We start from the raw sequence: 16,572 nt of genomic DNA, 5'->3' as shown, positions 1-16,572 counted from the left end.
AAGAAGTCTCTTTCTTGACTTTTCGTTGGTTTCAATTTTGGTTTGGTGAAGGTTGGTCCTAGCAATTTGTCTAGAGTTTTTGTTTGGCCTTGTGGATAAGATTCCATATCTAGTACGTAATCAATATGTGCCTTAAAGACTTCATATTCAACCATTTCAACTTTTTGATTTTAACGACATGACATAAATATAAATTATTTTAAGTGAATAATATATCAAAAGATTCAAAATATTGAGAGGAACTCATATCTAAAATTTGAGACTTATTAAAGGAGATTTGAGTTGATCGAGATTGAAAAAAAAATATATAAGCTAGTGAGGAACATCGGGATCATTATTGCAAGCTTTTGAACTGCTTCAACCACATTGTTTTTTGTGGAGTCCTCCTCCCATCAGTGAATCGTACACATGAAGGCATCTAAGCTTGATGCGGAATACAATGAGAATCCAATGAAAAGACTTGCTGACATTGACCGGAATAAGGACATCATCAACTGTATACCAAGGAATGTTGGCAAGAAGCTTAAAACCTCTAACTACTTGATCAACATTGTGATCGGGGGATATTGATCTCATGTCACAGTTTGAATCTCTCCACTGTTTCTCAATGTTACTTATTCATGGCATGAAACAACAATCGGTTGTTGTGAATGATGAATGTACATTCGGCGAATACTTCACCTTCTTACATAGATAGTACATAATGACAATTGACATCTACGTGCTACGTTTTTTTCATAATGGTAATATCTGTTGGGGGAAGGAAGCACCACAACTAAAGTTTGATATGATGAAAATATTGAAAATAAATTGGACAAGAGAATTTTACGTGGAAACCCCTCTAAATGATAGAAGGGAAAAACCACGGGGTAGAAGGATCTCACTATTTAATATGGAGTACACAGCTCTCAAATACAAGGAGAAAACAACAATTAACACTTCTCTCTTGTAAAAGGAACAACTACTAAAGAGGACACTCAAGACTAAAATATTTATCTTGGTGTATAACTCTCTTTGTATTCTTACTCTTTTTTTCTGGGATGGGATAAATGAGGGCAAGAGGTCTTCTATTTATAGGAAACTAGCAGCGCGTAAAATCCGCGTATTGAACGTCCCTTTTTAACTACGCGTTTAAAATGCGTTTTGTTCCTTTTTTTGACTACGCGTTCAAAACGCGTTTTGTTCCTTTTTTGACTACGCGTTCAAAACGCGTTTTGTTGACTACGCATTCAAAACACGTTTTGACTATCTTGCAATATCAGATACATGATGAAATTTGTTCAAAATAAAAAATATACAAAATTCCTTAATATTCAAATTGTATAAGTGCATACAGATTAGTCTTGTTTCATACTAGATTTATACTAATAAACATAATGATATATAAAAGAAGATGCATACATACAGATAGATCCATACAATTTCTATACTCATTTCATACAGAATATTCATATTTTATATCAGATTTATACCAATAAAACATCATATAAACAGATGAATAGCACTTATCTAGTAATTTATAAAAGAAGACAAATTCTAACTATCAAAAGAGGGTATATGCTAGCAGAACATTACCAAGTCTGTGAAATCATATTTTAGTTATATTATGTAATCTCCATTTGTAAAAATAAGCACATATTGTAGCAGTTATATGTTGCAAAGCATACGTAATATAAAGTCAAAGATGAGACAAATGAAAAAAGTTAGAGATAAGTAAAATTCAAACTAATTTGACAGTAATTATACCAAATATACTCATTACACACATATTATTCAAGTTTCATATACTCATTACACAGTTTATACCAAAACCTCATGTACTCATTACACACAGATTATTCAAGTTTCATACAATATTTATATCAAATAAAATAAAAAAATTTAATTTTAAAAAAAATCATACAAAGAAATGGATGACATACTTCATCCTGTCATGGCCTACCAGTGTGTACCATTGAGTAGAACCAATCCATCGTACCAACTCTTACAACCCCAAAATTCATTTGAGGTTCCAGTTTATTGTTTACTTTCGTGTAAGCTGACTCCCTATTTAAAAACAAGAATAAATAATTATTAAATGTTGGTAGATATTTTATACAAATTAAATAACATATTAGTGATTATACCTGTATTACCTCGTTTAGAATCGGATCAAATGCTACAATCTGTGTTTCTGTGAGGTCGGAAAAAATCATCTAGAGTTGGTGTTTTTTTGATGATGATTCATACGCATCAGCATTAAATGCTTGTGGACTGGGAAAATTATGCATTCCTACTTCATAAGAAAATAATGCATGAGAGATAATATAACATTTTAAAAGTATATCCAATCTTGATTTAATATTCGAGCATTTATCATACCATCATGTTGGACACCTTCATTGTGATGGTACACATCATCCTTCTTAGTGGATGATGGCTGCTCATTTCCAAAGGTGGCAGTGTCTTCAGACTGTTATGTGTGTGAAAAGTTAAGACTATTATAATAATTTTATATAGAATTTATACCAAAATAATATACAACAAAATTTAATTTTATGCACCTATATAATTTATACCAATTTGAAACAACTATTATACTAGATTCATGCAAATCAGTAAATCGCACACTATGTGGAAATTTAACCAGTTTCATACAAATATTAGTAACACATTCGGGCAGTCACATTCAAGCAACAAAAAATTTGAAATAAATTCAGACACATCAAATAATTAACAGCACATTTAGTATGGAATTTTACCTCTCTCTGCATTGATTCAACAGGGTTTGGGTGTTTTTTGACTGACGATTCAGGCACATTAGTGTTGAAAACATCGGAATCATGTGAAATTTGGGGACTCTGTAGTCCAACTGAATATTAAAAAAAAAAAGAATGAATATTACATAACATATAAATTCATATCTAATTGATATATAATGTGGTCATACCATCATATTAGACATTCTCGTTGGAATATTTAATATGGTCATTCTGAGCTGGTGATGGCTGATCATTTTCAACATTTGCAAACTCTTCATGCTGTCATGAATGTGAAAATATTGTATGACATTTATTAGACTTATATTGGATTCATACCAAACTTAAAAACAATAAATATGATTGTTATAAATTATAAATGAAATTTTATACTAGTTTCATATAAATTTTATACTAATTTTATACTTAATTTCAAATCAGTTTTATACAGAAAAATAACCCATCATAATTTGTGAGATAAATCTGTTGGGGGAGGAAGCACCACAACTAAAGTTTGATATGATGAAAATAATGAAAATAAAATTGGACACGAGAATTTTACGTGGAAACCCCTCTAACTGATAGAAGGGAAAAACCACGGGGTAGAAGGATCTCACTATAAAAATATGGAGTACACAGCTCTCAAATACAAGGAGAAAACAACAATTAACACTTCTCTCTCGTAAAAGGAACAACTACTAAAGAGGACACTCAAGACTACAATATTTATCTTGGTGTATAACTCTCTTTGTATTCTTACTCTCTCTTTCTGGGATGTGATAAATGAGGGCAAGAAGTCTTCTATTTATAGGAAACTAGAAACGCGTAAAATCCGCGTATTGAACCTCCCTTTTTGACTACGCGTTCAAAACGCGTTTTGTTCCCTTTTTGACTACGCGTTCAAAACGCGTTTTGTTGACTACGCGTTCAAAGCGCGTTTTGACTATCTTGCATTCTCCCACTTGAAGATTTAATTGAGAATCAATTAAGTCTTCACACCATCCTTTCTACCCAATTACTGCAATGTTACATTTCTGCTAGGCCAATAGAAGATCGACACCATATGAACTTGTTACTGTTGATCGGCTTCGTAAACATATCTGCCAGATTGTCATTAGTGTGAATTTTCTGAATATCCACACTGCCTTCTTCCACCTTCTCACGAACAAAGTGATAATGAACTCGTATGTGCTTTGTCCTTGAATGAAATGTCGGATTCTTTGCAAGATGCAAAGCGCTCTGACTGTCACAAAACAAAGCAATCTTCTCTTGTTTGTGCCCGAGCTCCTCCAATAACATCTGCATCCATATTGCCTCTTTGCTAGCTTGTGTAGCTGCTACATATTCTGCTTCCGTCGTACATGTAGCCACGATAGATTGCAGTTTTGAAACCCAGCTTACAGCTCCTCCAGCAAGAGTAAACACATAACCTGTGATGGACTTACTTTTATCAAGATCACCTGCATAATCTGAATCAACATAACCTTTAACAGTAAAATCTGATCCTCCATAACACATTGTAACATCTGAGGTACCCTTGATGTATCTCAGGATCCTCTTAACAGTATTCCAATGCTCTCTACCAGGATTAGCCATGTATCGACTAACCACTCCCACTGTTTGTGCAATGTCAGGTCTTGTACATACCATAGCGAACATTAAACTTCCCATTGCTGATGCATACGGTACTCGAGACATCTCCATCCTCTCTGCTTCATTGCTAGGACACATACTTGAGGATAACTTGAAATTAATAGGAAGTGGGGTAGAAATTGACTTACAGTCTTGCATCTTGAAGCGTCTCAAGATTTTCTTCAAGTAGTTCTTTTGAGAAAGCCAAATCTTCCTATTATCTCTGTCTCGGTGAATTTGCATCCCTAGAATCTTGTTTGCTGGTCCCAAGTCCTTCATTTCAAACTCCCTAGCCAATTGTGCCTTTAAATTTGTGAGACGATCTTTGTTGGGGTCTGCTACCAACATGTCGTCAACATACAACAGCAAAATAACAAAATCTTCATCACCAAATCTCTTGTAATAAACACAAGGATCTGAACTATGTCTGTTGTATCCAAGGCTTGTAATGAAGGAATCAAATCTCTTATACCAACATCTCGGCGCCTGTTTGAGACCGTATAGAGATTTGTTCAACCTGCAAACCAAGTTCTCTTTTCCCTGTTCTTCAAAACCTTCTGGTTGGAGCATATAAATTTCTTCTTCAAGTTCTCCATGAAGAAATGCAGCTTTGACATCTAACTGCTCCAAGTACAAGTCAAATATAGCTCACATTGCCAGGACCACTCGAATTGTTGTGAGTCGAACCACCGGAGAAAATATCTCATTGAAGTCTATACCTTCTTTCTGAGCGAATCCTTTCACCACCAATCTTGCACGATACTTCTCCACTTGATCATTACCATTGCGTTTGATCTTGTAGACCCATTTATTTTCAATGGCCTTCCTTCCTTGTGGTAATTGAACAAGATCCCATGTTTTATTTTTATGGAGAGCTTCAATTTCTTCTTGCATTGCTGCCACCCACAGAGATGATTCTTGGCCTTTCATAGCCTCGTGAAAAGTTGAAGGCTCTCCATCTTCTGTTAGTAGACAGTATGCAATATTACTCTCCATAAAATAATCTGAGTGCCAAGATGGTTCTCTTCTCTCCCTAGTTGACCGTCGAACTTCTAGAGTTTCGATCTCAGCTTGCTCTTGTTCTTCGTGCTCTGGTGCTGCTTCAGAAGAAACTGGAACTTCTTCTATTTCTTCAACTTCAACTGTAGTAGTCTCTGATTTTTCTTTTGAAGTGCTACCTTCTTTTGCTTGTATCTTGTTTTCAACAAATACAACATCCCTGCTGATTACCACCTTGCGGGTTGTGGGATCCCACAAGCGATACCCCTTGACTCCATCAGCATACCCTAAGAAAATGCATTCCCTGGATTTTGGATCCAACTTCGATTTTTCTTGGGTGTTGTACATAACATAAGCAGGACTTCCGAATATATGTAAGCGAGAATAATCAGCTGGTTTTTCTGTGCACATCTCCATTGGTGTTTTCAGATCAATTGCGGTTGATGATGACCGATTGATCACATAACATGCGGTTTTGACTGCTTCTGCCCAAAATGGTTTTTCCAACCCTGCAGTTGCCAACATAGCTCTTGTCCGTTCCAACAAGGTTCTGTTCATCCGCTCTACTACTCCATTTTGTTGTGGAGTATATGCCACCGTGAACTGCCGTTTAATACCTTCTTGTTTACAGAAGTTATTAAATTCATCACCAATGTATTCTCCTCCATTATCTGTCCTCAAACACTTGATCTTTTTCTCAGATTCAAGTTCCACCCGCACTTTGAATTCTTTGAAAACTGAAAAAACATCTGCCTTCCTCTTGATTGGATACACCCAACTTCTCCTGGAGTAATTGTCGATAAATGACACGAAATATTTTGCTCCTCCTAGAGACTCCACCGGTGCTTGCCAGACATCAGAGTGAACCAGATCTAGTATTTCCTTGCTTTTAGGAGAGGAACTGCTAAACTTCAGTCTATTTTGCTTACTGGTAACACAATGCTCACAAAAGGGTAGTGAAACCTTTTTGAGCCCTGGAAGAAGTGTTTGCTCAGCAAGAATCTTCAAACCTCGTTCCGACATATGGCCAAGTTTATGATGCCACATCATCGTTGATTCTTCAAATGAACTTGCTGACGCGGTTGATGCTTCTCCTTCTTGGTGTGTTTCACCTTTACGCACATATAGGTTTGCCGTAAGTTTTTCCGCTTTCATCACTACAAGCGCTCCTTTGGATATTCTCATGACTCCACCATGAGTCTTATATGAACATCCATTATCATCTAGTTGTCCTAAAGACAATAGATTCTTCTTCAAGTCTTTTACATGTCATACCTCCTGGATGGTGCGAACCGTGCCATCATACATCTTTATTTTGATGGACCCAATACCAATAACATCCAAAGCATGATCGTTTCCCATGAACATAGACCCTCCTGAGATAGGATTATATTGATGAAACCATTCTCTCCTGGAAGTCATGTGCCATGTTGCTCCTGTGTCCATGATCCAGACATCAGCGAAACGTTTTCTGCCTTCATTATTTGATATTGCCTCACTACATAAAATATCGCCATCATCCGAGGTACATGCAACATTCCCTTGAGCATTTGATGGCTCAGGGTGTTCACTCTTCTTCTTGAACCGACAATCTTTCTTGAAGTGCCCTTTCTTGCCACAATTGTAGCACTTGATATTCTTCTTACTTCTTGATTGAGATCTGCCATGATTGTGACTTCCACTGGGGCCACGTTCCGTTGGTCTTCCTCTCACCATCATCAAAGCTTCAGCTTGCTGCGAACTTGCTTGTCTGTCTTCCTTATTTTTGCGCCTATTTTCTTCTTCCAAGACAGCGGCTGCAATTTCATCGAAAACTAGACTGTCTGTATTGTTCGTCAGGTTGATGATGAGTTGATCATACGAGTCAGGCAGACTTTGAAGTAGAAGCTCCGCACGTTCAGTACCCTCTATTTTGCAACCCATTGTTGTAAGTTGCGAAAATAGAGTATTCAAAGTATTGATGTGTTCAGTAACTGACATGGACTCTGCCATTCGAAGAGTATACAATCTTCTTTTTAAGAAGATTTTATTATGCAAAGACTTGGCCTCATACAACCCTGTAAGGGTATCCCATATTTCCTTCGCCGTTCGCTTTTCCGCTACACTAGACAACACTTGATCAGCTAGTGCCAAGTGTAGATCACCAACTGCGTTGATGTCTATGTCGTTCCACTTGCTGTCATCAACAAAGTCTGTGGGCCTGCCATCAATTGCAGCTAAGCAATTGTCTTTTCTCAATATCGCTTTTATTTTCATTTTCCACAATGAGAAATTAGTCCCATTGAATTTTTCAACATCAAACTTTGTTGTACTCGACATTGTTATTTGCTTCACACCCTTCTAGATCGTTTCTGAATATTTTTGCGAACAGTCGTGACAAACTGTACCGTCACCGAAATTTACTATTCACGTGAATAGTACTATTCACCGAATTTTACTATTCACGAAAAGTTACTATTCATAGATAGTATCTTCGCATAAAATAGACAGAATAACCGAGGGCTCTGATACCACTGTTGGGGGGAGGAAGCACCACAACTAAAGTTTGATATGATGAAAATAATGAAAATAAAATTGGACACGAGAATTTTACGTGGAAACCCCTCTAACTGATAGAAGGGAAAAACCACGGGGTAGAAGGATCTCACTATAAAAATATGGAGTACACAGCTCTCAAATACAAGGAGAAAACAACAATTAACACTTCTCTCTTGTAAAAGGAACAACTACTAAAGAGGACACTCAAGACTACAATATTTATCTTGGTGTATAACTCTCTTTGTATTCTTACTCTCTCTTTCTGGGATGTGATAAATGAGGGCAAGAAGTCTTCTATTTATAGGAAACTAGAAACGCGTAAAATCCGCGTATTGAACCTCCCTTTTTGACTACGCGTTCAAAACGCGTTTTGTTCCCTTTTTGACTACGCGTTCAAAACGCGTTTTATTGACTACGCGTTCAAAGCGCGTTTTGACTATCTTGCAAAATCACCTCTTTCTGCAATGTTTCTGTGGTTTGAATTTTTGAAGACCTAATCTCAGAAATGATCATGTTGATTGAATTGTCGATGTATTCTTTCAACTCTACCATGTGCTTGTCGACCTTATAATGATATAAATAAAATATATTAAGAGTACTAGTCAATAATGTAAACGTAATGGATAAGATTTAAGAATACAAATATTATCATTAAGATCTTTCAACTCCTGATGAGCCTGTGGAAATAAATAAATAAACAAATAAGAATTGAACACTTTGTATGCGAAAAACAAAATTGATGAATAAGTAATTTTTTTTTCAATATTTAATATACTAACAGTGGAAATTTATTTCTTCAATTCAAGGTACTTCTCGTCTGTGTTCCCATCAGCTTAGTCTGATGTCGTGTGGTATTCGAATTCTTGCTGATTGAAAGGATCGGATAAGATGTTCGGGTCTATGACATTCAGTTCTTCCTCCATCAAAACTACGTTTTTTAAATTATTCTGAAAATATAAGTTAAAGAAATTGATTAAAAAAATAAAATAGCAACAATATATTGAAATGTTAAAATTAAATAAATAATTTGATTGCCATATGCTCGAAACATGATCCTTTTCAAGTATTCGAAGAACATGATTCCTCCGATGTCTTCCAGTTGAAGATACGGAATGTGCATGTTGCTATTCTAATTGCAATTGAGGTGTCAACTTTCAGACAACACTCATAAAATCATATCTGTAGTGCCAAGTGAAATCCAACAAATTTGAACGATGATGGATCATTTTTTAATTTGTGGCTACATATTTCAAGCGTCACACAGAAACATTCATTACCTCACGGGTAATTGACATACTCTCTGGACTTAACTAAATCTAAATAGAACTTTGGAATCCAAGTTTTTGTAGGATCAGAACCTAGTAGAAATGAACTGATGAAGCGTACAATACCAATCTTCAATCTATCCTCTGGTCTGAATGAGTTATCCTGAAAAAAAGAGTTGTATAAAACTTTGACTTTTTTAATTTTTTCTTTCTTGAAAAGTAGAGCTCCATCAGCCTGTTTGGAACGGCTGGATCTGAGAAAAAATCATTGTCCGCTGCACATTTGCGATCAGTGACAACAATAAATTTTTTGATACCGAATCGAAGTTCACTACCATTCACATTTATAACATACATGTCATCCATGTGTGTATCGATCTTAAATAACAAAAGATGACGTAGAAGTTGGAGTTGTACCTTAATAAAAGGTAATTCACTAAAATAACCAAACGGCAATTGCAAAAACTGTTGGTAATCATCTTCACTTAAGAAAGTCTTCAGCTCTTCGAAAACCTTCATGTTTGTTCTTTCCTGACAAATTATAACTTACTATATCATACAAATTTCATACCAGTTATATTCCAAAAAAATACACATAAAAAAACTACAAAAAAAAGTGTATAAGTTTGGAGGCGATAATTAAAGACAATTTCATATCAATTTAATTTGAAGTTAATTCTAACACAATTGAAAGTTAATAACACACATTTCATTCAATATATCAATTTCATACAAAATACATGTCAATTTCATGCCAATTCATTTCATAACAATTTGAAAATATCATACAACAAAAATCACAATAATATAAATAAAAATACAGAATTCATATCAATTAATACCACAACTGAAAATTAATACCAGACCTAATTACACATATATAAATACAATTACTAAATTACACTATTTTCATACAATTTTCATGCTGTTTAGATATAAAGTGTATAAACATTTAATACCACTATGCTAAATGAAAAAGAAGAAGGTATACATGCCACTTTCATGTCAAATCACTTACACGTTTATGCAAAAAAAATTTAATGTATATTAAAAACATTCCATTTTTTATTAAATATACAGTACCCTCATTATATAATCTTCATACGTTTTTCATACATGTTTTATATATCAATTTAAAGACAATTTCATATTAATTTAATGACAATTTCATATCAATTTAATTTGAAGTTAATTGCAACTCAATTAAAAGTTAAGAACACATTTCGTTTAATAATGTCAATTTCATACAAAAATACATACCAATTTCATGTCAATTGACATCACTACAATTTTGATAGACAATGTACACACATTTCATTTTTCACTAAATAAAACAAAAACAGTCATTATATAATCTTTATACAATTTTCATATATGTTTTATACAAATTTCATAACAATGGAATTCATTATAAATAAATAGAATTTGTGGTATGAAAGTTTCATACAGATTTCATACATGTTACATACAATTTTCAAATAGGTTTCATAACAATAAAATTCATATAAAATAAATAGAAATTGTTCATATTTATAAATACCTTTATAATTTGTTTTGCCTTTTTTTTTAGAATTAATGATTTTTGAGTCCTTCAATCTCGAACTGCTAGGTCTCTTCCTAGAAAGTTTTGAAGGCTTCCCCTTTTTCATGGTCTTTGCCTTTTTTGAGGCGTTCTCAATTACGAAATCAAAGTCAGACTCTAAATTGGAAGAATCAGATGGATTAGAATCTGAAGATTGAGACTCCAACATCTTTCTTTTTCTTTTTTTGTCCTTTTCTGTTGTTGGTACTTTCTTCACTTGGGTTTGTTTCTTTTTGGGCGTAATCTTGGGAGGGATTGCATCCTTCTTCTGTGTAGTTGTATTCTTCTTCGCGGGGTGATTGTATTCTTCTTCACCGGCATTGTGATCTTTTTGACGGGTGATTGTGATAAAATATTGAATGTTGGTGGCTCGATTTTGACTGTTTCTTGATGTTCAACCAACCTTGGACTTTTTCTTGATATCTGACGATGTATTTGATTTTTGTTTATCTTGTAAAATGGTTGAAATCTTGTTTAACAGTTGTTTGAAATAGCACGAATAGAGAGGTTTCGAAAAAGAGTGGAAATTGTTTTGAATCTTGTTGAATAGAAAAGGTGAGGAAGAAAGAGAAACAAAAAAATGATAACACACGAAAAGGAAGGAAAAAAAGTTTATGCGTGTGATTGTGGTAATCGAGATTTCAGAGATTTGATTTACTCCCATTAATGCGCCGTCAGATTTTATGATGAGAGATAAATTTTTTTATAAAGGATTTAATTTAAACTAATTTTAGATAAATAGATATATGTTAAAATTTAAGAATAAAATATTATAACTTGAACATACTTAAAAGAACATTTAAAACTTGAAATATTGATTCTTAAATACATGTGTGGTGTAATGTTTTCATATATATATATATATATATATATATATGTCAATATTGTATAAATAATGTATATGGATGTATATACATCCTTGATGCATAGTTATACGTCATATATACATAGTTATATACTATTTATACAATATCAATATCCTACATATACATGTGGCCATTTTGTTGAAAAAAGTTTTCATCACCTGTACAATTATTTAAGAGGAAAAATTATTAGAAAAACCACTTTTTAATAAATAATTACTGATTTTAGCGATATTTTTTTTATTACCATTTATAGCAATATGTAACAATATTATGATATATCTACCATGTATTAAAAGTGAATTATGCATGCAATATAAATGTATTATAAGTGTTTTAAAATATATTATACTTGTTTGGTAAGAAATTGACACAATGTATTATAAGTGTATTAAAGTATATGATAAATTAAGTATCCATGAATAAAACTTGTATTATATGAGTTTTATAAATTATTCTCGTTAATATGTATTAAAATTGTATTATAATTGTATTATAAGTGTTCAGTGAAAAAAAAATATTATTGCTATAAATAATAAATATTTTCTTAATGTTGTACATTTATGTAAATTTCCCTATTTAAGAAGCCCGAAAAACTATAGAGGTAAATATGATCCTTTTCTCGAAGTACTTGTGTAAATTTTCTTTTTTAGGTGTAACTTTTGTTTATTTTTCTTTTTTCACATAATTCTTTACGTAAAATTCTTTGAGATGACTATTTTTAATGTAGTTAAACTTCAATTATAGATAAGGATATCTACATTTAATATTGATCTAACTGAAGTACTGTTCTCGCAAGGACTGATTCCTAAAGCGTGTTTCTATTCACTAGATCGAGCATGTTTTTTTTTTCCTGTCATATTTCATAAAACTCTTCTTTTCAATTCGGAAATTTTTTGTAAATAAGGATATTTGCGCTCAAATTTATGAAAAATAATGAGATTTTTCTTAATGAAGAAACGTAGCAGTATCTTGATTTCAAAACATAGCGAAATATACTGTATTTGCAACTTTGCGCACATAATGTATATAAATGTATCCGTACATATACAATATTTTTGTAGATAATAAATAGGGACAATTTCAAATATATACAATAAACTAATTAGTTTGCAACAAATATAGTCATATTTTATTTACATTACTTTTACATGAGCTATACACTGAATATACATTATGATACACTCAAAAACTGAATATAACTTGACTATATAAGAAATATACACTGACTATACATGTCTATACAGCGTGACCATTTTTTAATAATTACTTTTGCAGAATGGCCATGTGGCGTAATTATCCATAATAAATAACTGAGCTGTTCTAAAGATGGGCTCAAAGTTAAGTGGGCTTTGCCGATATATGGACCCGCATTAACGTGTCGACCTGCGATGAGCCCAATCGGTGTAGTTGGCTCATTTTCATTTAAATTTAATTTTTTATAGGATAAAAATTGATAAATAGCTACTGTTTTAAAGTCTATTAATTAAATATGTTAGTGAATAGAATTTTTACATCATTAAATCATATTTTACTTGTTGCACCAGATAAGGGTGGGCCTATTATTACATTATCAGATTTATCTGATCTCAATACTTTCTACACAAAATAGAAAATTATGTGTAAAATTAATTAATAAATATTTACTGTACAACAAATAGTATACATGAACCCATAAATTGAAAAATATAATAATGTGTTAATAGTTAAGAACCTTAAAGGTTCAACTCATAGAGTTTAAATTCTGAATTCGTTTCTAGCAACAGGTAGTAACCTCTATTACAAATCTTACATTTTAAGAAGCTAGCTCATCGTAAGATATATATATATCTTTTGAGTGATCTGATAGTGTAAAAATTTATTTATATAGACGGTATATGTATATATAACAACTCAAACATCTAATTTCTTGTTGTGAAAGTGAGCAATTTCACCAAGTTCTTCCACCTTTGTAGCCAACAATTCAACCTTGTCCACCATCTCTAAAATTTGAAAAATAAAGCTGGCCAACCCAAGTGTAGTTTCATCAGTCGAATTATTATTGTCTGATTTTACAAGGAGGCTTAGCTCTTGTCTCATGCATTGTGTTATCAAAATTTTGGCACGACATATTTTCATGTCTCTTATGCTGTCTCCAAGTTCCATCAAAATTGTTACAAGTGACAACCCTATTTTCTCGCATGGCTCTCTTATGCTGTCTCTTTCCGTTTGGGATGGCTGATCAGTCACGAAAGAGAAATTCTGTTAGCTACGAGTAATTTAATATTTAATAACAAATTATCAACAAAGTTCATAACTTTAAGAAAAAGCACATATAGAATAAATTAATACTCCACAAAATATTTTTTTGTTTTTTTTTAATATAAAATATTTCGAACTAAATTTAATTTGTTAAAACAACTAGTACTATTTGAGACTAGAGGGTGTATTTAATTATTCATCCCAAAATGTTAGTAAAATTTTCAGTTTACTCCTTTAATGGTCAATTTAATTAAAAATTTTAACCATGGTTTTCTTAAACGATTTTTAAATATTTTTGAAAGGGAAAAAGAAATTCTATTTTGGAGTACTTTTTACCTGTCTTACTGACTGAATACATCCTTTAAATGAGAGGACCATTGCTGCAAGTTCCCTTAAAACTTCTCCAATATTCAGATACTTCTCCCATGGATAAGAAAACCCAAATTTTCCATGCCAAGGTTCCCATTTGGCAAAATTTGCCTGAAATATTTCCCTTTATTATTATTTTAATAAATATATATATATAACTTATAATGGATTTCCTAGTAAGATTTTAACTTTCGTAGAGTGAGTATATATAGATAGTAATTGTTAAGTATTATTATACCAATGACTCATCACTGGACTTAGAGTGCATCACTGATTTGCATCCACTAACGTTCATAGATGGCTTTTTCCCCTTATCATTGTCTCTCTCAAAATATTCCTCTAAGCACCCTGAAATAATTAATAACAAGAAAAAACACAAACGAGTTTAACTTCTATAAAAAAAAAAAACATCTAATTAAAAATAACTACACGTAACTGTCTATAATGAGTTGAACTAACAACCCGAACAATTAAACGGAATACCTTCAACAGATTAAACTATGTACACTGATAATATAAAAATTATCGAAAGAAAAATAAATAAATAATTAAATGTGTTATTATTACGTACCTTGGATAGAAGAGGCAAGTTTATCAAACTTAGATGCAGTAGAGGAATGAAGTTCATCACTAGCCCAAATAGGGTATATGAAAGTTGTAAATATGCAAACAGCAAAGCCTATGCCAATGTTGGAGAGTCTTTCTCCAGCCAACTTCATTATTTTGTCAGCTCGAACACCTGATACTACTACTAAACTGAATGTTAGTATGAATATCATAACTCCATAGTCATATCTCTTCTTCACACTTGGTATCAACCTTGAGTACGTTGCACCAACACCTGTTCATCATAAAGTCAGACCTCTCTACAGTCATTTTCTATAATAAAATTTTACTAGAACAGTCAAATTATTTTCAAACTGATTTTTCATGTTATATTATACTATACATGTTCTCAATAATAGCATTTCATTATAGCTTAAAAATGATGTTCTGAAAAATGATGTCGTTACAGAGAGATTTGACTATATATATATTATCATTATTACATGCACTACTAGAAATATAGGTTTTTCTTACCACGAATCACTAAGAAATATGTGTTATAAAACATGATTTTCCCATTTATTCTCCACCAAACCAGCTCAGTGAAAAAACACATGGTGCAAAACAGATTCTCGGTGAATAATGAAAATCTTCTTAATTTGTGTGAAAACGCTACTATTTTTTCCTTTCTTATTGATTCAATCAAAATGTTTGTTGAACTAGCCACTGAATATTTTTAGTGAAAAATTTCAAACAGAAAAATACTGGTTTTTTTTTTAATAGTAATGCCTTTATTATTATTGTAGTTTGTCGGTTTTATTTTTCAGATTACTAATTCTACTTATTAGGGTCAGTTATATGTAATTACTGTTCAGGTGACCTGATAGATAATCACATATAACTGTTCAAAATAAGTGAAAAATAAAACACACTAACCTAGCTAAATAGTGTGGAGGTCATGAGAGTATTGTTAATTACCAATGATAATGACAGAGATGCCAACAACTAAAGCGCCACCAATTTCACCACTTTCATCAGCTAAAATTGCAGCCAAACATCCCAATCCTCCGCCCAATACGGTGCCAATCGCTCGATTTATACCTTTGCTTAGTGTAGCACCTGCTAGGCCGACGTGCTACACTATTAGCTAAATTTACCTTATACATACAGACAATTAAATAATTTTTACATTATCAGAAACAAACCTACGAAAAACTCGAAGACGACAACAACAGTCATAATAGCCCACATAGCATTTTGTCCTACTGTTTGGAATAGAGGATCAAGCAAGTACAAAAGTGATACCAATACTAAAGCAATACCAACTTTGACACTATGTATTACTTTCTTCATATCCAATTTGGCTAATCTTTCCTTGAGAAATGAGACAATATTAATAAAGGAAAGTTTAGGTTTTTGTAATTTGTTCTGGTCGTGTTGAGAAATAATAGTAATATTTTCTTCATTTGGAACAGGAACAACGTTAGAACTCATGATGAGTACTTCAATTTGATCCTAATTATATTTCTTCCAAATATTGTGGAGTTGGAGAGGGAATCATAGAACTTAGAAGTTAATAATATTGTCTATATATAGGACTAGTTATAATGCAGCTCTGATGTGGACACCAGTAAAATGTTGTGCACGCTTGGTTTGCCCAAAACAAGACAGGTATCATATACTTTGAAATTTAAATTTCCATCGCATTTCCATGTTTTGCTATTTCTAGTATTTAAAATTATGCGAACAACTTATTTAAAAGTTTAATCTATTAAAGCGGACATATTTTTTATTATCTA

The 16,572-nt window shown here is 32.6% G+C and overlaps 1 protein-coding gene across 1 annotated transcript; it reads right to left on the bottom strand.

Annotated features, from left to right (window-relative positions):
• Nucleotides 1-13,501: 13,501 nt before the first annotated feature.
• Nucleotides 13,502-16,312, bottom strand: LOC129881753 (aluminum-activated malate transporter 13-like). Its single transcript, XM_055955863.1, has 6 exons — nucleotides 15,979-16,312; nucleotides 15,752-15,892; nucleotides 14,799-15,068; nucleotides 14,466-14,575; nucleotides 14,195-14,338; nucleotides 13,502-13,834 (listed from the first exon to the last, which is right to left on the bottom strand). The coding sequence occupies exons 1-6, from the start codon at nucleotides 16,265-16,267 to the stop codon at nucleotides 13,511-13,513; spliced, it is 1,278 nt and encodes a 425-aa protein (XP_055811838.1). The 5' UTR covers nucleotides 16,268-16,312; the 3' UTR covers nucleotides 13,502-13,510.
• Between the last annotated feature and the right edge of the window lie 260 nt (nucleotides 16,313-16,572).

This window comes from Solanum dulcamara, chromosome 3 (genome assembly GCF_947179165.1).
Source record: "Solanum dulcamara chromosome 3, daSolDulc1.2, whole genome shotgun sequence".
In the NCBI taxonomy this organism is placed as follows: Eukaryota; Viridiplantae; Streptophyta; class Magnoliopsida; order Solanales; family Solanaceae; genus Solanum; species Solanum dulcamara.
Note: the sequence above shows the minus strand (reverse complement) of the source record. Positions and strands in the feature narration are given on the sequence as shown.